We start from the raw sequence: 26892 nt of genomic DNA, 5'->3' as shown, positions 1-26892 counted from the left end.
CTTATAATAATGAGGCCTGCACTTTACTGTATTATTTACCGTACCTTCCCGTCTTGTCTTGAAGACGTCCTTTGGTCTGTACAACATCTTATAATAATGAGGCCTGCACTTTACTGTATTATTTGCTGTACCCTCCCGTCTTGTCTTGAAGACGTCCTTTGGTCTGTACAACATCTTATAATAATGAGGCCTGCACTTTACTGTATTATTTGGTGTACCCTCCCGTCTTGTCTAGAAGACGTCGTTAGGTATGTACAGCAATTTATAATAATGAGGTCTGCACTTTACTGTATTATTTACCGTACCTTCCCGTCTTGTCTTGAAGACGTCGTTAGGTATGTACAGCAATTTATAATAATGAGGTCTGCACTTTACTGTATTATTTACCGTACCTTCCCGTCTTGTCTTGAAGACGTCGTTAGGTATGTACAGCAATTTATAATAATGAGGTCTGCACTTTACTGTATTATTTACCGTACCTTCCCGTCTTGTCTTGAAGACGTCGTTTGGTCTGTACAACATCTTATAATAATGAGGTCTGCACTTTACTGTATTATTTACTGTACCCTCCCGTCTTGTCTTGAAGACGTCGTTAGGTATGTACAGCAATTTATAATAATGAGGCCTGCACTTTACTGTATTATTTGCTGTACCTTCCCGTCTTGTCTTGAAGACGTCGTTGTACAGCATCTTATAATAATGAGGTCTGCACTTTACTGTATTATTTACCGTACCTTCCCGTCTTGTCTTGAAGACGTCGTTAGGTATGTACAGCAATTTATAATAATGAGGTCTGCACTTTACTGTATTATTTACCGTACCTTCCCGTCTTGTCTTGAAGACGTCGTTAGGTATGTACAGCAATTTATAATAATGAGGTCTGCACTTTACTGTATTATTTACCGTACCTTCCCGTCTTGTCTTGAAGACGTCGTTTGGTCTGTACAACATCTTATAATAATGAGGTCTGCACTTTACTGTATTATTTACTGTACCCTCCCGTCTTGTCTTGAAGACGTCGTTAGGTATGTACAGCATCTTATAATAATGAGGCCTGCACTTTACTGTATTATTTGCTGTACCTTCCCGTCTTGTCTTGAAGACGTCGTTGTACAGCATCTTATAATAATGAGGCCTGCACTTTACTGTATTATTTACCGTACCTTCCCGTCTTGTCTTGAAGACGTCCTTTGGTCTGTACAGCATCTTATTATAATGAGGTCTGCAGTAGAAATGCGCTCTCTCGTCCTCAGCTTCCCAAGGAGGGACATACGAATAGGCCCCTAATCTCAAGGTGTTCAGGCAAACCTCGCACTTAAAGCACTCCCTATGGAAAAAGTGTCCCTCCGCGGAAAGGCGCTCCATCAAGTAGATCCAGCGGTTGCAGAAGAAACAATGCTCACTTGAATCGGGGGCGCCGGCGGGGACCTTGATCTGGGACAAGAACACCGTGATCACGTGACTGACATTATGACTGGCTGAGAGGAAACGGTGATGCCTATTACGCGAGTTTAAATCAGCTGGGAAAACCCAAAGAGGAGAAAAAACCGGAGATAAAACGGAGACGTACGATGCCGATCACGCGAGTTTAAAGCCGCATTGTCACCAGTTTACTTCCGGAGGTCCGACGGAAACCTCAGCCGTTAATAGACAAAAGAATCGAAGCGGAGAGGAAACGGAGAAGTTATGTGCATTTCGCGCGTGTAAAAAGCTAAGATAAACCCCAAGAGGAGAAGGAAACGAGGAGGGAACGGAACGATTTTCTTCTTCGTTTCTGCTTTACTCGCGTAAGCATCTACGTCTCCCTTTCATTATCCTTATCCGTATCTTCGCAAGTAGAAAGCTGGCTTATGCAAATCCTTGGGCTCATTGTCATCAATGGTATTACAATCAACTTTACCTTAGTGGCGTTTTCTCCGAACACTTGCTCGGCCAGTAGACTGATTCTATTACTGGCCTTAACTGCCTTCACTGACATGGGCGCCTTATCATCGCTTGACTGACGGCGAAGTTGAACGTTCGGTTGTGCCGGTGGAGTGCTAGCCTCCTTGGGCGTGGTCGGAGACGTAGGCGAGCGTGGTGCCTCATTCTCCTACAAAAATACCAACCATTATAATGGCATCGGAGGAGTTGTCACAAAAGGGAAACCTAGGTGGCGCAGTTGGCAGAGCGTCGCCCCGTAGTGCCTGCGCCTCTACACTGGGTTCCGGGTTCGATTCCCGGTTTCGACGTGAGTTGAGTTAAGTCGGGTCTCGTCTTCAAGGGTTTTTTTTCCGGCTTTTCCGGTTTTCCTCCCTCCAAAACAAAGTTTCATCATAGCTGTGCTCCGTGGTCAGACAGAGTTTTATGGCGGCTGCCTGAGGCGCCTTCCCATGCCTTTACCTCGATCACGTCTGAATCTGCGCTCTCGTAATTCAGCATCTAGCTGCAATTACAGCGATTGGCTACTCCAATTTATTTATTTTTATTTTAAGCCTATTAACCTATTAACTCTCACGCTATTACCAAAACAAGGACTTTGACTTCACCTGTGCATTATAGGCGTACATACGCACGCAAAAATGACATATATTTGTCAATCCACTACGTACATAATAACATTGTTTTATTATTATCGTACCTTGGCATGCTTGCTTTTCTTTGCAGTCACAGGCTCCGTGCCTGAAGAGCCGCTCTTTCGCTTTTCCTGAAAAGTGAAGCAATTGTTCAACCTAGGTGGGGACACTGTCGAAGAAAGTAAACGAACTTGGCTGGTCGCTGATAATGCTTTATTTTCATTTCTGTCATCGAACCGTTTTTATGATCCCAACCCCGCTAGAACCGCACTGAATCTAAAGGGTGACAAAGATCAGTTTGAGTTTATCGCTACCCGTATAATAGCACTGACAGCAAGTCTTTGCTACGTTGGTTGGCTAGTGACGTTAATACCAAACGTTCATCGCATTCTTATTGGGCTACTTCACTAAACTATCAAGGTGGCCACGGTAGCGCGCGTCGCATCAGATAGCACGTTTCTCGCATCCTTATTGGTTTACTTCACAAAACTGTTAAGGGGCCACGGTAGCGCGCGTCGTATCAGATAGCACGTTTCTCGCATCCTTATTGGCTTACTTCACTAAACTATCAAGGTGGCCACGGTAGCGCGCGTCGCATCAGATAGCACGTTTCTCGCATCCTTATTGGGTTACTTCACAAGACTGTCAAGGTGGCCACGGTAGCGCGCGTCGTATCAGACAGCACGTTTCTCGCATCCTTATTGGTTTACTTCACTAAACTGTCAAGGTGGCCACGGTAGCGGGCATCGTATCAGATAGCATGTTTCTCGCATCCTCATTAGCTTACTTCACTAAACTATCAAGGTGGCCACGGTAGCGCGCGTAGTACTCTATGGGGGAGTAGACATCAGACAAGCGATGAAATTCACAAGTTATCAAGCGATCCTATTTGAGGGGTTCTATCCTACCGTACCTTCTTTCGTGAAAGTCTTGACAAGATAGATAGTTTAGAAAGCGGAGACTTGGTCTTGTAGCTGAGCTGCGAGTTGTCAATAGAAGCGTCCTGTTTCGCGGCGGGAGTCTCGTTCTTGAATGACTCGTAGTACTGTGATATGTAGCTCATGATCATCAGCGGGTCTGGGTTACCAGAAGTCACCATCTCACTGGCGGAGATCTGGGGAGGGATACCAAGCTGCTCTTCTGCCGTCTCGAAGGCCTGTCACGAATGATAATCTAGTTTATAGCCTCAGATTGTAGTCAAGCGACTGAATTGACAGTCAGGATTACAACAAATACAAATACGCTTGCTGAACATTCGTGTAGTATATCATTGAGCAACCCCTAACTACACCCTTCTTTTATAAACTCGTCACAGATTTCCTTAGTAATTTTCATGTGACTTTTGACTGAATTAACAGTCAGGATTACAACAAATACAAATACGCTTGCTGCCCATTCGCAAGGATTTATTGGGTCGTGTAGTATACCATTGAGCAACCCCTAACTACGCCCTTATTTTATGAACTCGTTACAGATTTCCTCAGTAAATAACAAGTGAAAACTCAAGAAATTTTCATGGGACTTTTGCCTTTAAAACAGGTTATAGTGAGTTTGCGGCATAAAAAAAAGCAAATAATGTAATTAACAAATAAATAATACAAATTGTAATCGACAATGTAATTAAATGCAAAAAAAGGTATAGTACCGGGATTTAGCGTTGAGTTTAGTAAGTGAATAAATTAATATAATAAGGCATGTAACAACATACGCACCAGTTTACAGTTCGTTTCCGTATCTCCGGGTTTCAAGGAGTCAAAATTTCTGAAAAGTAAAAGACATGTGACAAGGTTTTTATCAGATAATGGGATGATGTTATAGTCCCTCGTTGAACTATAAACGAGACATAAGAATCCAGTGGTTTGATGTTTATTAAAGTCTCTAAGTGAAGCAAAAAGTGACAAGTGAAATTTTTGCCAATAGAACGTTACGCGCATGCCTATTGGTCTTGAATGAGTTTATTTCGCAAAACTGTAAGGTGGCAGCGATTTCACAATTTCCCTCTGTCTTTCATTGGAATATACAGATACTTACAAAAGATCTGGCCTAAAGCGATGTATAATAGCACAAAATGCCAGTCCGTCCTTCCACGAGGAAGACATATCATTAATATCCACGTGTTTGTAGGACTTCGTCTGTTTTTGACACCACTTCAACAGCATATCAACGTTGACTGTTAAAAAAAATGGAAAAGTGAAGTGCATCACATCTATTCACGTGCATCACCAATAAGGCTCTGGACTGTTTTGTGGGTCTTCGCTAAGCAGAGCACTAGCTAGAATGGATGGGGAGGGGGGGGGGGTGGGCAAAGCGCATTCTTAATATCGGATGCACATTTCCTGAGCTAGGCTTAGGTTGTGCTCTATGTTTTTTTGGGAAATGGAAAATTGATAATAATTTCCTTTTCTTTTTTTTTCCTCTAATGGGACAAAAATTGGGTAAGGGCAGCCACCTTTTCCCTGATCCGCAGTTTTTCTTTTACGTAAAAGATGTCTTTTACACTTCCGGTTCCAACGCAGGCAAAACTCACCTCCCAAGTCAACTGACTCAGAGGTTTTGGACGTGTCCATGTCCATGTCCGGTCCATCTGTCCGGTCCAGTGGGCCTTCTAGCCGGTCATAGAGATGGTGCAAGGCACTACCACGAGCTGAGCTCTTGTTGAAGTTCGGATATCGGCTGTCAGGGTTGATGCTATATCCATCGAAATTCTTGTTGAGGTTTTCTATGAAAAAAAGAAATTGTGAGGGCCATTTGTTAGAAAACCTTTATGGTTAAAAGGTAACCCTTCCAAAATAAAGATTATTATAATTGTCCAGTTTGGTGATACTTTGGAGTTTTCTATTGATAGACCATTGGATCCCTGTTAATAAGGAGACCATTTAGCCATACAATACTTTCTTCATTACAGCATAACTACGATAATAAGGGCACAATTGGGACATACATATAAAGCTGATCCCATTACAGCAGAACACTTTTAATAAGGATACCATTCTCGGTCATACAAAAAAGCTGTACCTATTAGAGCAAACACAAGTAACTCTATATAACAGACAACTATTACGGTCTGTTAAAATATGGAGGCTCTATTGTATAGGTGCAATACCTGGGGTTGTCTGTGCGAGCAGTCGGAATGTGCTCTCTCGTTCAACAATAATGTCCATGGGTTGTTTACCAAGACCAAAGCTCCTCTGGGCCCATGCAGCGTCAAAACATCCAAGAAATCCACGGGCACACCCGGATCCTGTCGGCCAGAATGGCTACATGGAAATTTATAAAGAAGAGACATAAGAGCGTTGATTGTGAGGTAGAAGTACAGTTGGTACATTGATTTCATTTCATGTATAATAACAAGCAGTGCTTCATGGTATAAGGAAACACACATAGTAATATAAGACCATACCATGCACACCCAATATGCACCCTAAATGCTAGTTGGATGTAAAAGAGTCCCACCCAATTTAATAATTCAACCCTTCTAAGCAAAATAAGCTTTGTCCTGAGGGCTTTGAACCATTTGAAGAACCCTGGTACCAATAGATGTCTCCCACAGAGTTTGATTTTAACATCTACACTTGTTGACCTGAAGTAACCTGAAATGTTGTCAGGTAAGCTTACTTACTCTGTTGGCTAAATATACCTTATATTTATTCTTAACTTGTTTCTCATACTTCAAGTAAAAGCCCTGTCACATGTAGACTTTTCGGCTGCAACTTGTCTTGCCAAAAAATTGTTGCAGGTCGCACGCGCCCTGTCACACGTGAAGTTTTTCCTGTGACTTGAAACATTTTGTTGCAGAGAGTATAAGAGCGTTTTACTCTTCGTGCGACTTTGAAAAATGCAAAACAAGTTGCAAAGGGGGTGTCACATGCAAAAAAATGCGCATGCGACCTGCAACAGTTTTTTTTGCGAGACAGGTGGCAAGAGAAAAAACGTATGTGTGACAGGGCCTTAAGTTTGTTAAACCATAAAATGAGGTCTCTACAGAAGGCAGAAGCTTACCTCAAGCAAGCTATCACCAACAATAGTGGCCAGCAGCTTATAGCCCTTTCTTTCATAAACCTTGATGGAGTACTCAGCAGCATAGAGAGAGGTGAAGTCAAACATAGCCACGTCCTCCTTGTGCTGGTGGTTAAGTGCAAAGTCCAGGTGGGGCAGCTGGTGCTTGGTGGAGAAGTCTGCAGCCTCGCGTGCATATGCTAGGAGACGGTCATGGTTCACATTCTTTGAGTTTAGGAGCTCATATGCATCAGCAAAGTCCTGCAATGAACAAACAAGTAATAAAACAATTAACATTTTCTAAAGCATGTTTAAGTGTATGCTATTTAATTAAGAGTTTTCACTAAGACACAACAAAGGATCATGACCGACCACCGGCTGTTTTCTGGTCTTTGCCTGCTTTTTGTTTCTGTATTTCCCCCATATTTTATGAAAACAGGCTTTTTCCCCCACCAGAATCCACAAAGCTGGACAAATCTAGTAAATTAAAAAATAATAATTTGAACCCTGTAAACTGTCCTGGATCTTGAGGCAGTCTGTAATTTTCATACAAACAAAGTATCCCTCCTAACCAAACCTTGATAAATCCACAGCAAACCTCTTCTCACAAATCTTAACCAATACCACCATTACATTTTCCAAACCCTTCAAATCCAATACCAACTTCCCACCCCTCCCAACCAAACCTTGATCCAACCCCAGCAAACCTCCTCTCACAAATCTTAACCAATACCACCATTACATTTTCCAAACCCTTCAAATCCAATATCAACTTCCCAACCCTCCCAACCAAACCTTGATCCAATCCCAGCAAACCTCCTCTTACAAATCTTAACCAATACCACCATTACATTTTCCAAACCCTTCAAATCCAATACCAACTTTCCACCCCTCTCAACCAACTCTTGGTCCAACCCCAGCAAACCTCCTCTCACAAATCTTAACCAATACCACCATTACATTTTCCAAACCCTTCAAATCCAATACCAACTTTCCACCTCTCCCAACCAACTCTTGATCCAACACCAGCAAACCTACCCCCAAAATCTTAACCAATACATTCCTCACCCTTTCAAACCCTTCAAACCAAATACCAGCTTTCCACCCCTCCCAACCAACTCTTGATCCAACACCAGCAAACCTACCCCCAAAATCTTTACCAATATGTTCCTCACCCTTTCCAACCCTTTAAATCCAATACAAACTTCCCACCCCTCCCAACCCTTAATCCAATACTACCCTGCTAAACATAATCAAGGTGCCAGCCCCCTCCCCCTGCTTACCCAACACTCAAACACAAACGCGCACTTTAAAAAGGATTGCTCCGCCCCCCTTTTTTTGCAAGCTCTTGCGCATGTCGTCGCCATTCAAAGCTAGACTTCATTGAGTGCGGACCTCCTAAACTGCCAGAAGAAAACATAGCAGAAAGTAAAGCGGTACGACAAGCTATGACAACTTTAAAGTACAAAAGAATGTTAAAGAACTATCAGGCATATTCAGGAATGTGTTTGGAATCAATTATCTACCAAAACAGGAACAAAAATTGTTATTGAGAAATCAAACATAACGCGCGCTTGTTTGAATCGAAAAACAAATTCAAAAACAGCGTGCGCGCGCTCATTTGAAATGGCGTCATTCAGGTGCGCGCGGACAAACAACGAATTTGAAAAATTCGTCACTTCAAAACCTCTCTAATCGTCTGTTATTTTTCGTTTTGTCCTAAAAACTGGCTAATTAATAGACTTTATTTACTTCAATGGTGTGTTTCCACACCAAAGCTCTATTATAGCTTTCTGGCTTCTCTCTATGGAGCTCTGCACTCAGTGATGTTGAATGACGAGTGACAGCTTGCCTAAGGCAAGTCCCTTTTATAGTGTACGTTCGTGTTTAAACTGTACATAGCCTTGCACTACCTTACTACCTTATGAGTAAGAGACAGTGGTAGATCTATGTAGGAAAGGGCTGTAGGGGATGCAGTCCCCCCCCCCCCCCCCCCTAATATGCTGCAATCAATTTTTAGGCTGCAACCTTCAGACTTCAGTCTGCAACCCCCCTATTAATAAAAATCCTGGATGCACCAGAGGGAGAGACCATAAAACAGTCATACACACCTTCTTGATCACTCCCTTGTTCAGTAGACTCTGCTTCTTTGCACACATGACAAAGTAATGCGTCTCATCTTTATAGTACACAATATTCTCCAGTTCAATGCCGGTGGTGTCCTTTAAGTCCTGGAAAAACCCCTGATTAAATATAAACGCTACTCCACTTATCTCCTCCACACGAGCTTCCTCCTTTGTATTCCTATTTACAAAGTTGACTGTGATGCCAATTGCAAGTTTGCCACGGAATTCTTTGCCTTTGAATTTGAGAGCCTGGCGTCTTCCATCTGCGCCGACTATCATATCAAACTCATACTTGTGGAGAGGGTGTGACGAGGGCTCATAGGAAGCTCGCCACCCTTGACCTGAAGAGAATAAACAGTTACTTAAGGCCAACAATTTGCTTTCCTGAATTATACAATATTATCCATTTGCAGCATTACTTTACTCTCTTAATAAAAACAACAGAGATTCTTTCATTAATATTATTTTAAGTTTAATTTTAAATTTAAGTTTCAGATTTCGATTGCAAACAAATACAGCATGCCTATTAATTAAATACAACAAGATGTGTACCTAGCTATCATGCAAGAGTGACACACACAAAAAAAAACAGGTATGAGCTTTAACTCAGTTAATCTGAGTTCGCATAGCAGATTATGTATGGTGGTAACAGGCTAGATGTGGGTTCAGGGGTGTGTCATCAGGGGTGTGTCATCAGGGGTGTGTCATCAATTTTTTGCCCATTAAAATGCACAATCACAAGATTGCAACCTTTTATTGTTCCACTCCTTATCCCTCAGATTAGCCCTAACACAAATCCATCCAAGGTATTATTCTGGGAAAGTCCTCTGGTAACAGTAAAAGATTAACCTTTAATCTTTATCTCAAATTATCCCCTGAGTGATGCAAGATATTGGATCTGAGGTTTCAAGCCTTATTCATTTACAAAGTTAACCTTATCTCAAATCACCTAATCCTTATTATGGAATGTGGCCCTAAGGAGGTCTAAGCCACCTTATGCTTTCATATGCTTCAACAGGCTGTCATCAAGTAACCACATACCCTCTTTAGGTTCTAATAGTTTCAGGAATCCACATTTGGGGTGTACTTGGACACCAAACAGCAGGGAAACCTTCAGAAGGATTAGCTGGAGTCTCTTGATACCTGTAGTGAAAAGTCATATCCCATGTCATCCTTTAAATACATGTGTCTAGACAATTAGCAGGATACTGGGTAGATGCGTGTATAGAGCAGGAACAACAATATACGCATTGATAGTTTTTTTTTAGTCATGTGAAGCCGAAGTCTGACAAAAAACAACAACAAGTCAATAAGATTTCATCTGCTTATTACATATCAAAACATGAAAAAAAAAATAAGCAGCAGTCTAAAAATGAGAGCTGTCTAACAAAGTTCCCATATTACAATAAAGCTATAAAATGAACAGCCACACAAATGTCTTATTTCTTTATCAAGGGCAATAAATCTCAAGTAGGCCCTGATTGCTTCATTAAGGCTCTTTGAAATTGGAAGGATTTGGGTTAACTAAATTGTCTGTGGTATTGACTATTGAAACTAAGCCTTTATTTTTAACTCTACATCTCACAACTAAAAATGATGAATATCTAATTTATGCCTTTACAAAAGTATTGTGATTTAAATTAAAAATAATGAGACATGCGATTATCAGATGACGAACAGGTTGCACACTGTAAAATATCTGTCAATTATATTCTGTATGTGAACCATAGGAAATTCAAATTAGAGTATAGTGGTGTTCACTTGCAGTAAACCATGCTAAATTGGTTGTCAGATCACATACAGGGCATACATGTATTTTGTTGTTTTATTTGGAAATACGAATCAGCAAAGAAATTTTTGAAAACACTAAATATTATTCAGTAATCTGGGATTGAGTGACCGGTACTTCAAGATTTACATCAATTAACATTTCAAAACAAATAGTTAAAACAGGGGAGTATTAAAATTAGCATAATATTGAATACATAGACCCATAACAGTTCTAGCTCTAATGGCAACAACAAAAATCCTTAACAAAAACATTATCATGGTATTGATACAGCAATTTGTGTTTTTGTAATCACAGTACTAGTTTATGTACAACGTACGTACAAAACATATTTCAATCTGCAAAACAAGATTGCTTGTTTTGTATACACATGGAAAGTATGTCATATAAAAACTGAGAAGCGACATTGACTTCAAGAAACTCGATATGCATTTATAAAATACTTGTGGACGGATTATTACTGCAGCAGACGGGAATATTCAATTTGATCTATAAGAATTTGCTATCCATCAGTAGAAATAAAAGCAAGTGGGACACAATAAAAAACAAATAACTGCGTACTTACTAATATGATCGAGTGAACCGGCACAGAATTGTCCATAGAATTTCTTAGCACCCAGATTCTTCAAATCCGTGATTAGAAAAGGCCATAGATGAAGTACGTTATTTCTAGAAAACCGGTCACGCTTTTCTATCACCATAACTTGTGCACCGAGAAGAGCTGCTTCGAGTGCACTTCTAAGTCCACACGGCCCCGAACCAATAACCAATACTTTATTCTTCGCACAAGGCTTATTTTTATATTCATTTTGTTCCGCTCTCTTGTCTAATTTTGCCCATAATGATCTAGCTTTCCATGTTGTCAAGCCATTCTTGATTGAACTATAAACTGTCTTGTAATTTTTAGGGTTGATGTCTAAACTCTCGCAGAGTTGTCTGAATACGGAGATTGTTTCCATAAGATCGCCCGCTTGTATGAACTCATCGAAGAGTTCTGGGGCAGTCTTTGTATTGATGTGGTTATTGTTCTTTCCATCTTCAAAATCCATTCTGATGCAGAATTATTGTCGAAGCCACACTTTGTGAGTAAGCGTAAACGATCTAAGGCGGCATATTTTGACAAGACCTCTTTCATTCACCTTCGCACGGTCCATACAATCTCAAACATTTCCAATCGATGCGATTCAGCATTTCCGGTGACGGCTATTTCTAATTTTTTCTCGACATTTTGAACAAGTGGTCGCAAAATGAGCAAAAAATAGTACGGAGACAGAAAGAAAGTGGATAAAATGTCGCTACGAAGTTACATAAACACACCACCAAATCGAGCCTGCTGTCTCAGCGGTATTTCAACCTGAGGGGAAGAGATTGGGAACCGGAAAAAGTGCTGAAAATAGACGAAACGTAGTTTCCGGTTTGTTTCCCAGTAAAACTAGCTAAATGTAGACGGCCACATGACCATAGAGCATGAATATTGTCATATAATATGAATGTTCATTTGCTTATTGCAGTTTTCCGAGGCGAGGGAAGATTATTCTGAAATAAGGGACGGACGTTACAAAAAGTGGTGAGGTTACACTCGTGAATGAATTTTTGTTATGCATTTTTTTGTCTTGTCTGGGCATCATGTTTTTTTTTTTTTTTTTCAGGGTTTTCATCCTCTTTTTTGTTGGGGTTGTTTTTCCTTACTGCCCCTCCCCCCCCCCCTCCCCCCCCCCCCCATGGTCCGTCCAATGTCTTCGGCATGATGTGTCTCAATGTCTTATGTCCTTATGCTAATTTGAAAAACACCTGAACTGAGCCCTTGTATTTTGACCTAATTTACAAACAATTTTACTCGGAATTTAGAACCAATGTTCGATGTCCCGCTAAACACAAATCATTTGTCGTTTCCCTTTCAACTTTCTCAAATTCAATTAACCTGCGTGCATACAGTGTCTGAAATAGAAGTTAGGAAGGCGTAAAATTGGCGACCTAACTTAGGTCGACTTTTGAATCTCTAGAAGAGAATCAGAGTTACTTATGTGGTTGAAAGACCATTTTTTATTATTGAAAAAATACAGAATTATTTGGTTATCATTGAGAAAAGAAGAACCATTCTATTTGACGGTGGAGGCTATGTTACATTTTTTTTTTTCCACCGAAATGATTTTGTGCTGACCTTGATCTTCTGGGGATTATTAGACTGCGTAGCAAGCGTTTCTGTGGAGTTTCGCCCATTTTTTGCGCGGCCATATTCCTCGCTCGCTATCTATTCCTGCTGAAACTCTACAGAAACGCTTGCTACGCAGGCTGGGGGATTATAAAACTACACATACGAGCGTCATTTGAGTAATTGTTTAGATGCAAATCCGTGTTATTAGCCTTGCCAGAACAAATGTCCCTTTTGTTTAATTGACCAATCAGTTTGCAAGGCTGCTGATATGTCTTTTGATTGACCAATCAGGTTACAGGCACGTTGACCGAGTTACAGGCGTGTTTTATTATATGATGCGCGTCTCCTCAAGCCGGAGTACGGTATCTCTGCTTAACAAACTGAGATATACGGGGAAAAGGGTGTAAACTCGATTCCCTATAAAGTTGTTTCGACAGATGCTGAAGGTAAGAAACAGAAATTCGTATTTGCCTTTATAATTGTCTTCGAGAACAGATCGAGTCACGAAATTCAGCCGGACTGGTGCCGAAAAAAAAAGCTTGCCTTTTGAAACTAATAGACAAGCAAACTCTTTTAGCCGTACACGTTATATTGAAACCAACTTATGTGTGGATCTCGTACAGAACAATTTTGCTGTAGTTTCCAGTCGATAGGTAAGAAATACTCATGGATACTTAGAATACTCTACCAACAAAGCTTGCCTATGAAAACTTATAGACATAAGTACAAACTCTATTAGCTGTGTGGTTCTCGTACGGAACAATTTTGCTGTAATTTCCAGTCTGAAAGTCAGAATACTCTAGAATACTCTACCCCATTTTTGTCTCCTCGACTTTGTTATGCTAAAATGTTATTATATATTTCATTTTAAGATTTCATTTAAACTGTAAGCAATTTTCTTCAGTTTATACATTATATGTCATTTGGTAATATCCAGGGCGGTCGGAACAGTGATTTTTATGCTAAATTCTGGTAATAAACCAAGAATTTTCCTCTAATTTGGCTGATTGTTTGCTATGCCACGCGCTCCCCATGTTTGATTAGAAAACCCGGTCTAGTTATGTTGAGTAATCCGAGTATCCACGTGGCGTCGGAGTGGAATATTTTGCATATCAATCTACGGCAGTCGTTTTTTTTTTTTCGGGAAACCTGTGATGTTTAAAAACCCCAAGGCCTGGGTCTTTCGAAATGGTGACGTACGCATAATCACAGTAAACGCAAATGCAAAGTAAAATTGGAAATTTTCGACATACACTGTTCTACAGCGACCAAAAAGCGAAAAATGATTCAAGAGGACTTCCCATTATGTTTCTGTGCCTCTTGGCAATGTCCCTGTTGTTGTCCCCCGGCTTAGATTGTGTTTATTCTCCCTGCAGAGCTACCATCAAACGAGTCAAGTTCAACTCCAAGCAATTTCCAACAATTCATAGAAAGCGAATGACTGTAAGTACCTCAGATGACCAGTAAAAAATAACTTTTTTAGTGATTTTTTTTAGAATTGATAGCTTTACTCTACCCTGCTAGAAGAGCTTTTTCCTGTTTGTTTCTATCACTTCACTTATCCGTGTCGCGAATCTGTACTTTCGCGTTTTCAAACAAAGGTTAACGCGAAGAATGAAAGAACAGAGAAGCGACACGGATAAGTGAACTGATAGAAACAAACAGGTAAAAGCACTGCCAGGTCGATGGTCAAAAGATATATCTTTTGGGACGTAATGACAAGCTCCAGTTTTACAAAAAAATTAGCATAGTCGCAATATCATTGGTTCGCAGGCCTTTGTTTAAAAAATAGTTGGGATACGAGGTGTGAAATAGCGCACCCGACCAGCATAAAAGCCGACAGAAAAATTGTAAAAGGCAGTCTACTGCAACGTACAATAAATCCATATTCAACACCACAGTCAATAGCTGTTTCACTACACCTTTTACATATTGAATTGTCATCCTAATCTCTGCTTTCTTGAATGATTAATTTTTTTCCGAGGCTAATAGTAAATAGTCCATAATAAGTTAAAATGTTTATCATTGAAGGTTGAGAAGCTGATCTTATCCAAGTCCGTATTTTAGTCGGTGTTTTTCACATGTGATCTTTTGCATTTTCACCATCTGTAGTTGTTTTGCAAAGAGGCAACTCTTGTTATCTTGATGTCAGATAAACTTCTCAGTTGCTCTCACAATTTTCTTCGCATGAATTTTTATTTTTTGTGTTAAGGATTGAGTACAGCTTGGGGTAAAGACAAAAATATTTCATGACAGCCTAGACTCCCTCAATCTATTATCACCGTATTCACAAGAATGGATGGGGGTGCCTTTTCTTAGGTTGTTTCTTCTTGCTGCCTCATGGTGATACCTTGAACACATGATTGATGTTGTTAAGTGGGGTGTGGCTCGTCTCATACTGTCCATGCGAACACGGTGAGGAAAATTTCACACGTGCAGACGTCGATCGAAGTTACGTATCACAAACAACTGAGACAAAATTATCTCTTGTTTGAAGCAACTGTGTCAAAATTATGTCCTGCTTGAAGCAACTGTGACATAATTATCCCCTGCTTAAAATGTGCGTTTTTAGCCTTGCCAGGCAGTAAGCAGAGTGAATGCGTGAAATTTTCCTCAACATGTGCGCCGGTCTTGAGACTTTACGTATGTAAGTTATTAGACCGTTCTTTTTTAGTCTCATTTACAGTATTTCGATAGAGCATCATACTTCACACTTACCGAGAAAGGTCTTGATAGTAGCCGCCCTAAATGGACGGCTATTTTCACCAAAAAGAATAGCCGTGTCCTTCTCTTGTATGGCAAATTTTTCCATCTGAATGAGATGGAGTTCATATAGACGAGCTGTGCTCTCTCAAATCTTCAAGCAGATTTGATTATGCAGGGTTTCATAGCCTACAAAATTACACATCCTGTAAATTAGCTGGATCAGTGGGGCTTTAACAATGATTTATTAGGCTACCTTTTTATTTCTAATGAACTTTTTTGGGATGGTAATTAAATTATTTACCTCAACTGTCTTCAAACAGTATTCTCTCATTTTGAGCATATCCTCAAGATAGAATGGTGGCACCTTCTTTGCCTCATAGGGCTTCATGCCGGCCCTCATGTCTCTTCTAGAAGGTCGGCGCTTCCTTTTATTTAGGGAACATATCAATGTCTTGACACCTTTTAAGAAAATGATAGAATTAAATCTTGAGACCTTTAAAAAATTGATGGAAACGGAGGGTACAAAGTGCAGGTTGCAGGACGGGTGCAGGTTGAGTACAAAATACAGGTCGGGTGATTTTGCTGCTTTTTTTTTTTAGCTTCCTCTATTTTATTCAATTTCTACAGCTCACGTGACGCTCAGATTCTCTTTTATTACTAAGCATAAGCAATCCCGTGACTTTGCTGCACATCAACCAAACTTGGGTCAATTAATGTTTAATGTCAGATGGACATTAAGTGAAAAAAAATATGTATAGGTGGTTACGTCACAGACCACGTGACCGTGGGGAAAGTACGAATATCTCGCCAGTCGTTCAGGCCTTTCAATAATTATTTGAGTAGGAGGCTGTGTGTTTAGAGTAGGCGGCTGTTAGTGAGTAGCGAGGGCCGTAAGGCCCGAGTAAGCTAGGGGGGTCCGGGGGCATGCCCCCCCGGGAAATTTTGCAATTTAGTATATAAGGGATGCGTTTTCCAGCATTCTGAGGGCTGAAAATTTGGCTGTTATATGTGATCCACACAGCCCTTTTTTCAGCATTTTTGAGGGCAAAAAGTACAACTGAGACTTGTTCCATAGCTTTAGTATTTTCTGACTCAACTGATGTCTTTTACAACCCCGGGACACAAGGTATCATTATTGCTAATATCAAGATTGATGTCAAAAATTTGTCACTATTGTACTATCTGAAATGAAATTGTATCTGAAATAACAACGCCAAGATCCAGCTGTGTTTTATACAACAACTCACGGCACATCACCTGACTAATGAAATAATAATGTATCCAAATTTTACCGGAATACGCAAGATACAGCTGTGCTTTTTACAACCTCGGTACAAAAGCTCACTGAGTGAAATTTTGTCACTATTGTACTATCTGAAATAACAACGTCAAGATCCAGCTGTGTTTTGAACAACAACTCATGGCACAACACCTGACTGTAAATTAATAATGATCACTGAACTGTTGTCAAAAGCATCAGACACATTCAGAGTCGCTGTATTCAAAGTCACTGTCTGAGTAATCGCCAAACAGATCATCAGGAGGGAGCTTCAAAAGCGCTGCGGTTGCCTCCATTTCTTCCTCCAGTGCAACCACATCCGCCTCTAGCGCCCTGGCAGTCTCCCACACATGCTCGATGTCTGTGATGTCCATGGGGATTGGGTCGACTTGAGTGCCTGCATCTGTTGTTGTGGGTTTGTGCAGTTGATGATCCTTTGATGGAGGATTTGCCAATTTGCGCCTGGGCTTGGCCAACCACTGCCTTGTCACCTCTTCTATGATAGGCTTGCACTCACTTGTACTAGGGCCATTGATGGTTACGTGCATGAGGGCCTGGAGCATGTCGTTTTTCATTGACGATCGGAGGCTAGTCTTGAGACGCTTGATAGCAGAGGCACCTCGCTCTGGCCAAGCATTGCTAACGGGCAGAGAAAGGCATATCTCTACTATTTGTAGGAGGCATGGACACATGTGTTGGTAGGTGGCTTTCATGGCCATCATGTGCTCAAGCAGCCATTCTGTCGGGGTCTTCCGGTTGGTCAGCTTCTTTGAAGGACGTCTGACGTCTGGGGGGACTTCGCTCTTTAAACTCAAGATGTTGTATTTGATCTTGGTCCACTCCGCCAGTAACTCGTCCTTCTTTTCAGCCTGGTCGTTGCTTCCATTGTAAAAGAAGTCGGCCAATACTATTGCTTCTTTCTTCCCGTACTCCTTAAAGCCAGGATCTGTCTTCTCTGGGACGGCGCATGGGTCAAAGATTTTGAAGGCTGTCAGGACTTCTAGGTTGCCAGAAAACCTGTTCACGATGCTGTCTTTCAGTGCCTGGACATATTGCCTTGTTAGGCTTTGCAGCATGCTCTTCTTCTCCGGTGTGAAATCTGGCAGGTCGCACCTTGAAAGTCTCCCTCCCTCGATCAGATCTTCCGTCATTCTGGCTAAGTGTGTTTGGTTCTTAGCGACATCATCTAGCTGATCCATGGTGTAGTCGATGGCTGGTGCGATTGAAGCAAAACACACTTCACCCTCTTGGAAGGCCTTACTCAGATGCCCGAGGATAGGAAGGACCTCATGCAATAAATACACAGTTCCTATAAATTTCAACTTCGAAGTTTGCTTCAAAAGGCCAGTTGCTGTTTTATCGTTGCTCTCTTTGAAGAATCTAAGGGTCTGAAGTAATGCTTCGTAATCTTCAAAGACCCCTTCGATAGCCTTCTCCGTTGAAAGCCATCTTGTCCTGCAGGCTTTTTTGAACCGCTTTCCAATTTGTTTCTTGCCTTTCGCGCTGACATTTATCTTCTTGACTTCAAGTACGGATTTCGCGTACGCCGCCGTTTTCTTCGCTGAGTTATCGAAGAAAGACCACAGTTGAATAAGGATACGCTCCACTTGTTTGATGTAATCTACTGTGTCGTTGGCGTCTCCGCACGCAAGGGCCAAACGGTGACAGATGCAATGGATGTTAAGCATGGCCTTGTTATCCGCTTTCAACCTTGTTGCTACTCCGGATCTTCGGCCTGTCATCACGGATGCCCCATCGCTTGAGAAACTTGACACATTTTCCATTTTCAGACCAGCATCTGTGACTTGGGAAATAATGGCCTCTGTGATGGACTTGGCGTCTGGTGATCCTGTTGTAGAACTCTCTAACAGGTCGCTGGCGGCCAGAAATGTCGTGTGAGCTTTGCCACTATTGGGGTCAACATATTTTACAAATGTTACCAGCTGCTCTATGTTGGAAACATCGCATACCTCGTCAGAGAGAATTCCAAAGCAGTTTGCGAGAGACAAGTTAGTCGTGAGCTGCTCTTTCAATACGCTGCCAATAAGGAGGAACATTTCTCGGACTGATCCTGCAGAGCGGTGTTGAAAGTACTTGATGTTGTCGAGACCTAGTTGCTCAAGCACTGACAGCAGACTAGTGAACTTCTTATTAGGCATCTCTTCTTTTGCTAGCCAGTACATGGCCAGAAATGTCTATAGTACACCTCGTCCTTACTGCTTTGGATTTCTTTGATTGCTACTTCAAAGCTTGATACTCTGCTGAGTAGCTCCGCCTCGACTGCTGCTTTGTGCTGTTGTGATTGTGCATGATCCTCTAGAGCCGCTCGCTTAAATCGCACAGCAGGATCGAGGCTGTATTTTTTGCTTTTGTTTTGGGGGTTTGATGTCCCATGCTTTCGACAAAGCAAGCAGAACATTCCCTGGCCTTCAACATATATAAGCCAGTTGACATCAGTGGCGGTGGACAATGACAACTTCTCATCCATTATCCACTGATGCTGAAAGCGATCAGCAGCCCCCGTAGCCAGGCCGCGCGTTTCAGTGGGGCGCAGAGAGATGCACCTCCGGCTTCTACACGTGTGGAAGCTATGAATAACCTGAGGGTCATCAACAAATGAAGAGATTAAGAAATTCGACTCATCCTCTGCCGTCCATGCCTTTTTAACTTCGCCCTTTGCTCTGTTTTGCGGGGTCGGGTTGCTAGGTGTTTCATTTGCCTCATTTGTCTCGCCACCATGCACTATGAGATTGGCACCTGATGCCGTGCCATCTTGAACCTCTTGAGTAATGCTTGAAGCAGAGTTCGGCGATGGTAATGTAGTCTCTTCGTTTGGTTTGGCTGGAAAATACCACGTAAGTTATGTTATTTGAAATAAAAAGCTATGTTTGAAAAACGTTTTCTGACATACTGTTTTTCTGCCACATACTGTCTTTATGTAATTCAGTTAAAAATCTGATTGATATGGGACCGTTCTTATAATTTGGTTCCCAAACAAAAATCGCCTTTTTTACCACAACTGTTAGTAATCTCGCGCTCTGATTGGTCAATTCGCCGTGGTAAATAAGAGTCCATACCACGCGCGCGCACGCGTGCGGTACTTGCAACGGAAAGTCGCACGTGCTTCCTCGAAAATGAGTGAAATTGTGAAATGAGTGAAGTTGTTGTTGTGGTAAGAAACACATTTCCAGGGGTTGAGCGTGGTATGTACTCTTATTTCCCACTCTACACGTCATCTTCGAGGCCAAAATTTGTTGTGGACTCACTCGACTTCGTCTCGTGAGTCCACAACATTTTGACCTCGAAGATGACGTGTAGCGTGGGAAATAAGAGTACATACCACGCTCAACCCCTGGAAATTTGTTAAATCTGCCAATTATAACTTTCCCTTCTTGCAAAACAATTTTTTTCTGCTTCTACTTTTATTTTTTGTGTCTCATGGTAATTACTCTTCTGTCTGTTGTGTTTTTTGACCCCCCAAAATAGCTCTGTTGACAAATAATCATTTTTCTGGCAGATGCGAGAAATAGCGTGAAAATTGATTTCCGCACCTATGTGCGTAAGTGCCAAAACCCGGGGGAAACGAGGGACTGTACTCCTACCAGAATTGTTAAACCAAGGGGAAACAAAATCGAAAAAATATATAACAGATTCGAGAAAAAAGAACATACCCTTATCAACGTACACCATATTTTCTTTTTTGCTTGGCCGTCACAAGAACAGTCGGCTGATATGCTTGTGCAACGCGCGCGATGAACGCGGGACTGTCCCGCGGACAGTGGTGACTTTTTGTTCTAACCAAATAGCGCGCGTAGTTTCATTTTGACGCCCATGATTTAGGACATCGACTAACTGGATATCAACATGGGCAATATGGATATCATATATGCGAGCCCCCCTCCCCGCCGAGTTTCCGATCAAACGGGCACTAAATAGCTTTCACTCAAATGAATATCTAGACAGTTCTTATGGAATGTTTCAAGAAAACCTCGAACAAGGCGAATTCTACTAAGATACTGCTTTCGTTTCCCAGGAGAGTTTGTATTGTAGATGATGAAAAAAAAAAACGTGAATCTGACGAATCTAGAAACCCATCAGGCCGTCACCAGACTGTCCAAGACAGTCAACCTCGGCAGAGGTCTCTCTTGCGAGCACACAAGAAACCGAAAATAATAGGCACAAGACACAAAAAAACTTGTAGTTTTTGTTCGTGATCGATACCCTGCGAGCCGAGCTTTCTCCTGTGAGTCTTTGATCTTTTCGTAAGCAGTCGTCTCTCAGACACGCCGACTTGCTACAAAATGAAACAGACCTCACAGGAGAAAGCTCGTTCACAGGATAAGTGATCGATGATAGATGTTCACAATTTAGTAGTTCAAAAGTTCAAACTAACTGGTTCAAACAACACAACGCATTTGTAATAATTTCAAAACCTCAATAAAGAAATGATATATTACCCGATCTATTTTCATTTACAAAATAGCTTCTGAAAGCATGAATATTCATGCCCGAACTCGCGGTCGCATCTCTCTTTGATCTCTTGTTGGACGTCGCCATGTTTGAAGAGAAATACCGCTGTACACAATTAGGCTCACACTACCCATAATCCATATCGATGCGAATCCAAGATGGCGGTCGTAAACAAAACAACACGCGACTTGAGTTATTTGGACGAGAATGCAATTGAACGAAGAAAAGTATTGCTAAAAAGACCCTGCTAAATAAGAAAATGATACAACAACATACTAGTGAGTATTTCATTTTCATTTGACAACGTTTCTAGAGCAAGTTTTAGGGCAGATTGCCCAACCTTTTTTTACTGTGTTTTGAAGTAGGCGGCGGTCAACGCCGAAGTAGGCGGCGGTTCACCGCCGGTAGCCGCCTTCTATTGAAAGGCCTGGTCATTTGCTGCTCATCAACCAAAAATAAATCAAATAAACTCCAAAATGTGGTGACTATATCTGTTAGATAAATGGTTCACTTTCTAGTATATAGCTTTTTTAATAATTCCAATGGACAGCAGGGGTGGATCTAGACCAGGATCTAGGTGGTGCACCGGTATGTTTAACTTAAAGCGGAGGAAAATTCGTGGGTTTACGTTCTTATACAGTTTTTACTGATATTTAATCATAATTATCTCCTGCTTAAAATGTGCGTTTTTGCACATTAGACCGTTCTTTTTTAGTCTCATTTACAGTATTTCGATAGAGCATCATACTTCACACTTACCGAGAAAGGTCTTGATGGTAGCCGCCCTAAATGGACGGCTATTTTCACCAAAAAGAATAGCCGTGTCCTTCTCTTGTTTGGCGAATTTTTCCATCTGAATAAGACGGAGTTCATATAGACGAGCTGTGCTCTCTCAAATCTTCAAGCAGGTTTGATTATGCAGGGTTTCATAGCCTACAAAATTACACATCCTGTAAATTAGCTGGATCAATGGGGCTTTAACAATGATTTATTAGGCTACCTGTTTATTTCTAATGAACTTTTTTGTGATGGTAATTAAATTATTTACCTCAACTGTCTTCAAACAGTATTCTCTCATCTTGAGCATATCCTCAAGATAGAATGGTGGCACCTTCTTTGCCTCATAGGGCTTCATGCCGGCCCTCATGTCTCTTCTAGAAGGTTGGCGCTTTCTTTTATTTAGGGAACGTATCAATGTCTTGACACCTTTTAAGAAAATGATAGAAATAAATCTTGAGACCTTTAAAAAATTGATAGAAACGGAGGGTACAAAGTGCAGGTTGCAGGTCGGGTGATTTTGCTGTTTTTTTTTTTTTGCTTCCTCTATTTTATTCAATTTCTACAGCTCACGTGACGCTCAGATTCTCTTTTATAACTAAGCATAAGCAATCCCGCGACTTTGCTGCACATCAACCAAACTTGGGTCAATTAATGTATAATGTCAGATGGAAATTAAGTGAAAAAAATATGTATAGGTGGTTACGTCAATATTCGACTACAGAATCTATTGTGTCTGTCATGTTTGTAGAATGGATCTATGTGTGATATTATCTTGATAATATCTAGTCAGGAGATGCAATGATCAAGGTTCAACACAGCAGCATAATTATTATGATTATAATCCAAAACTCACTTATTAAAAATCTTTGCAAAATCTAAAATACCACCCGGTCACATAATTTACAATGTTGTAATTTGTAAGCAGGGAATTTTCTGTAATGCTACAATAAGTATAAATTATGAATTGCATTTTTAAAATTATGGTATTATCATTCCATGCCAAAACAATTGTAATAGCCCCCACCCCCAGTTTAAAAGATATTGAAATGGTAATGTAAGTGGTCTCTGATTGTAACAAAGACATGTCTTATTGAAAGATGGATTTAATTTCTCCTTAATTCAAGCAGATTTGATTATGCAGGGTTTCATAGCCTACAAAATTACACATCCTGCAAATAAGCTGGATCAATGGGGCTTTAACAATGATTTATTAGGCTACCTGTTTATTTTTAATGAACTTTTTTGTGATGGTAATTAAATTATTTACCTCAACTGTCTTCAAACAGTATTCTCTCATCTTGAGCATATCCTCAAGATAAAATGGTGGCGCCTTCTTTGCCTCATAGGGCTTCATGCCGGCCCTCATGTCTCTTCTAGAAGGTCGGCGCTTCCTTTTATTTAGGGAACATATCAATGTCTTGACACCTTTTAAGAAAATGATAGAATTAAATCTTGAGACCTTTAAAAAATTGATGGAAACGGAGGGTACAAAGTGCAGGTTGCAGGCTGTTTTTTTTTTTTTTGGCTTCCTCTATTTTATTCAATTTCTACAGCTCACGTAACGCTCAGATTCTTTTTTATAACTAAGCATAAGCAATCCCGTGACTTTGCTGCACATCAACCAAACTTAGGTCAATTAATGTATAATGTCAGATGGACATTAAGTGAAAAAAATATGTATAGGTGGTTACGTCACAGATCACGTGACCGTGTGAAAACTACGAATATCTCGCCAGTCATTTGCTGCTCATCAACCAAAAATAAATCAAATAAACTCCAAAATGTGGTGACTATATCTGTTAGATAAATGGTTCACTTTCTAGTATATAGCTTTTTTAATAATTCCAATGGACATTAGGGGTGGATCTAGACCAGGATCTGGGTGGTGCACCGGTATGTTTAACTTAAAGCGGAGGAAAATTCGCGGGTTTACGTTCTTATACAGTTTTTACTGATATTTAATCATAATTATCTCCTGCTTAAAATGTGCGTTTTTGCACATTAGACCGTTCTTTTTTAGTCTCATTTACAGTATTTCGATAGAGCATCATACTTCACACTTACCGAGAAAGGTCTTGATGGTAGCCGCCCTAAATGGACGGCTATTTTCACCAAAAAGAATAGCCGTGTCCTTCTCTTGTATGGCGAATTTTTCCATCTGAATGAGACGGAGTTCATATAGACGAGCTGTGCTCTCTACATGAACTGCCGTCTCATTCTTGGTGGCCAAGCGAGACCCTGCCGATATGTTCTCACTCTCCAACTCGCTGAGATCCTCAGAGAGTCCCGCACTCTCAATATAACGCAGAACATTACTGCTCCTCATTTTGGGAGCCATGTTAAAGCTTAGATAAGAGCAGGGAAGTGGTTAGAGAATTAATGAGGAATTTTCAACGGCGTGATGTAATGACGTAATGCGAGCTGGGTCTCCTATTGGCTGAAAATGGTATGAATTCCGTATGAATCGTACGAACCAGAAACCTTCAAATAATCGTTCAATGTTGATCATTGAAGGTTGAGAAGCTGATCTTATCCAAGTCCGTATTTTAGTTGGTGTTTTTCACATGTGATCTTTTGCATTTTCACCACCTGTAGTTGTTTTGCAAAGAGGCAACTCTTGTTATCTTGATGTCAGATAAACTTCTCAGTTGCTCTCACAATTTTCTTCGCATGAATTTTTATTTTTTGTGTTAAGGATTGAGTACAGCTTGGGGTAATGACAAAAAATATTTCATGACAGCCTAGACTCCCTCAATCTATTATCACCGTATTCACAAGAAATGATGGGGGTGCCTTTTCTTAGGTTGTTTCTTCTTGCTGCCTCATGGTGAAATCTTGAACACATGATTGATGTTGTTAAGTGGGGTGTGGCCGGTCTCATAATGTCCATGTGGACTTGGCTTGCTAGGTTGGATAAACATCAGACCAAAGGAAGAACTTGCATGGGTCAGACATTTTAAAACGGAAAAACATCCTAACAGGGTTGCTCTTGGATTGAATAATCCACGAGTTTTTTGTAGTCCCATTTCGCTCTACCCATCTTTTGAGACCTGGGGTAGACTGTCCCCAGGAACTTTTTGTGGTCTTAAATGAACTCAAGTAGGAAGTTGCTGGAGGTGTTTCTACATCAACACACCCACACAAATGAATAACAAAAGTATATGACATATATTTCTCAAACATACTTTTGCATATATTTCAGTCTTGAATATGTCTCTTCTTTTCCTTTTTTTGGACAATGTCCTCACATATCTCCATGTTCACTCCAATCTCATCTTTCTCAGATGAGCTTTTCTTAATCGCCTGGTCAAGAAAAGTCTTATTACCTTGTCAAACAAAGAACAGCCTCCCTGGATTTGTCAGGCGTCTCACCACACTTGCTTAGGGGCACCCCAAATTTTTTGGTATCGCCTGCCCATTTGACCAAACTTATCGGCATATGTTCTTGGTGAAGTTTGAAGTTAAGGTAAAGTGGGCAAAGTATTTCCACTAGAATTGCATTTGACGACCTCTCCCCACTCCTTGCCCTGATCTTGACTATAGAGCATCCCAATAATAACAACTCAATAATAAGAATCATAATGATTGTTAATAATAAGGAAAAAATATAAAAATAGTAGAAATATTAATGATAATGATAGTACTATCAACATTAAAGGGATAATTGGGGCCAATAACAATATTACAACAGTACATAAATGAATTCGGAAACAGATAAAACTATGGAATTAGTAACTATTCACCAACTTTTACTTGCTGAGAATAGATAATAAACATAAGAAAAAAATACTGAAAAAGAGAAAAAGAAAATCAACAATGCCACAATGAAAGTGAATAGAAGGGATTGCAATGATGGGTAGTTAAGAGGATGTGAAACCCACTTATTAATTTAGATATTATTGGGTTGGCAAGAGTATATTCTAAACATACAATTAAGAACAAAAAAGGATACTTTTGAACATGACACACGCACACACACGCACAAAAACGAAAACAATAAAGTTTATATTACACTTGTGATTACATGTGGTTATGTAGAGTTAAATGGTTTATTTCACACTAAGTAAGGATACAAATGCACACAGTTAATCAAAACCTCTTTTTCAATCAAGAGTGTTCTTTTACAAACAAGAGCCTGTTTTTTACATTTCAGTTTTTGTTTACGTCCCATTCCAGCTTTCGTTTGAAACAGCCGAACTGCGAATCTGCAGTCATGGACTCTCTCGTACTTCCTCTTCCTACAAAGATCTTGGCATTGGTGACACAAACATTTGGTCTTCCAATGCGCCGTTTATGGTTAAGTCGAATTCGTCCGCCGTCTTGTATAGCTCTTATAAAATGCTTACCGTTCATAGACAGTAGCATTATCCAACCCTGGGTATGGATTATTTTGTTGGATTACAAAATAAGAACCACCACTCAGTCTTTTCAGGGTGTGCGACATTGTGGCTATTGAAGGCACCCATCGTGTTGAAGGTTGCCTCACACATCCTGCAGCTATATTTGCGCACACACAAGTGCAAATTGCAAGTGCAACCACTTCCCACACTCTTCACACTTGTACCGTGGTGGTCCATGTTTCTCCGCCTTGTGGCGTGTAAGGTTGTCCTTGCGGGTGAAAGGTTTTATAATTTTTTGTTGTTGTTATTTTGCGTTGGCAAAGGAGCCACTTCATATGATTTTTTTTAATAAGAAAAACGGTAATTGCCAAACTACATACTACAATATAAAGATTAAAATAATGTCCTTTTTTTCTATTTTCCTGATTGTTATTATAATTTTTTTGTTTTGTTTTTGCAATTGTCTTTGTAATTGTCTGACTCCTGGTTAACGTGTGTGCCGCAAAACTGCAGGCGGGTGGATCTACGGGCACCATCTCAGATGCGACAAGGTTTCGTTAGTGCCCGTAGCCAGTCGCGTTGCCGGCGATAGCTCCGTGCGTACCACTTCGACGTCAGCGATGACGGCTGCTTCGTCCAGATTGGGCTGGAGGCATGCTGCGGGGTGTATCAGGAGTAATCGTGAGTGCGATGTTC

At 40.7% G+C, this 26892-nt stretch overlaps 2 protein-coding genes and 1 long non-coding RNA gene across 8 annotated transcripts in view; 1 reads left to right on the top strand and 2 right to left on the bottom strand.

Annotated features, from left to right (window-relative positions):
- Positions 1-15468, bottom strand: part of LOC5509851 (protein-methionine sulfoxide oxidase mical3a) — a 30974-nt gene extending 15506 nt beyond the window's left edge. For 4 of the 6 annotated variants that reach the window (XM_048723140.1, XM_048723141.1, XM_048723143.1 and 1 more), the window contains exons 1-12: positions 11032-11811; positions 9719-9820; positions 8663-9018; positions 6555-6812; positions 5659-5812; positions 5083-5274; positions 4587-4725; positions 4268-4316; positions 3469-3711; positions 2621-2686; positions 1901-2092; positions 1164-1434 (exon numbers count right to left, since the gene is read on the bottom strand). In XM_048723140.1, the coding sequence (XP_048579097.1) occupies positions 1164-1434; positions 1901-2092; positions 2621-2686; positions 3469-3711; positions 4268-4316; positions 4587-4725; positions 5083-5274; positions 5659-5812; positions 6555-6812; positions 8663-9018; positions 9719-9820; positions 11032-11515 (2506 nt within the window). In that variant the 5' untranslated portion in view covers positions 11516-11811. Of the gene's footprint in view, positions 1-1163; positions 1435-1900; positions 2093-2620; positions 2687-3468; positions 3712-4267; positions 4317-4586; positions 4726-5082; positions 5275-5658; positions 5813-6554; positions 6813-8662; positions 9019-9718; positions 9821-11031; positions 11812-15339 lie in introns of those variants that run through there. The other 2 variants (XM_048723144.1, XM_048723142.1) reach the window with 2 other exon arrangements.
- LOC116616807 lies at positions 11970-25635 on the top strand. The gene is made up of 4 exons (XR_007306853.1): positions 11970-12033; positions 12913-13067; positions 13998-15859; positions 23355-25635. It is a non-coding gene; the product is annotated as an uncharacterized LOC116616807 (long non-coding RNA).
- On the bottom strand, positions 16395-18852 carry LOC125560772 (zinc finger protein 862-like). The gene has a single exon (XM_048723146.1). It carries the CDS (start codon positions 18787-18789, stop codon positions 16804-16806), a length of 1986 nt encoding a protein of 661 aa, XP_048579103.1. The 5' UTR covers positions 18790-18852; the 3' UTR covers positions 16395-16803.
- Positions 25636-26892: the final 1257 nt, after the last annotated feature.

This window comes from Nematostella vectensis, chromosome 15 (assembly GCF_932526225.1).
Source record: "Nematostella vectensis chromosome 15, jaNemVect1.1, whole genome shotgun sequence".
NCBI classification, from domain to species: Eukaryota; Metazoa; Cnidaria; class Anthozoa; order Actiniaria; family Edwardsiidae; genus Nematostella; species Nematostella vectensis.
The sequence above is the reverse complement of the archived record's forward strand: the minus strand, read 5'-3'. Positions and strand labels throughout refer to the sequence as shown.

Coding starts and splice junctions, on each gene's coding strand:
- LOC125560772 (XM_048723146.1), bottom strand. CDS start 18,789: ATGTACTGGCTAGCAAAAGAAGAGATGCCTAATAAGAAGTTCACTAGT.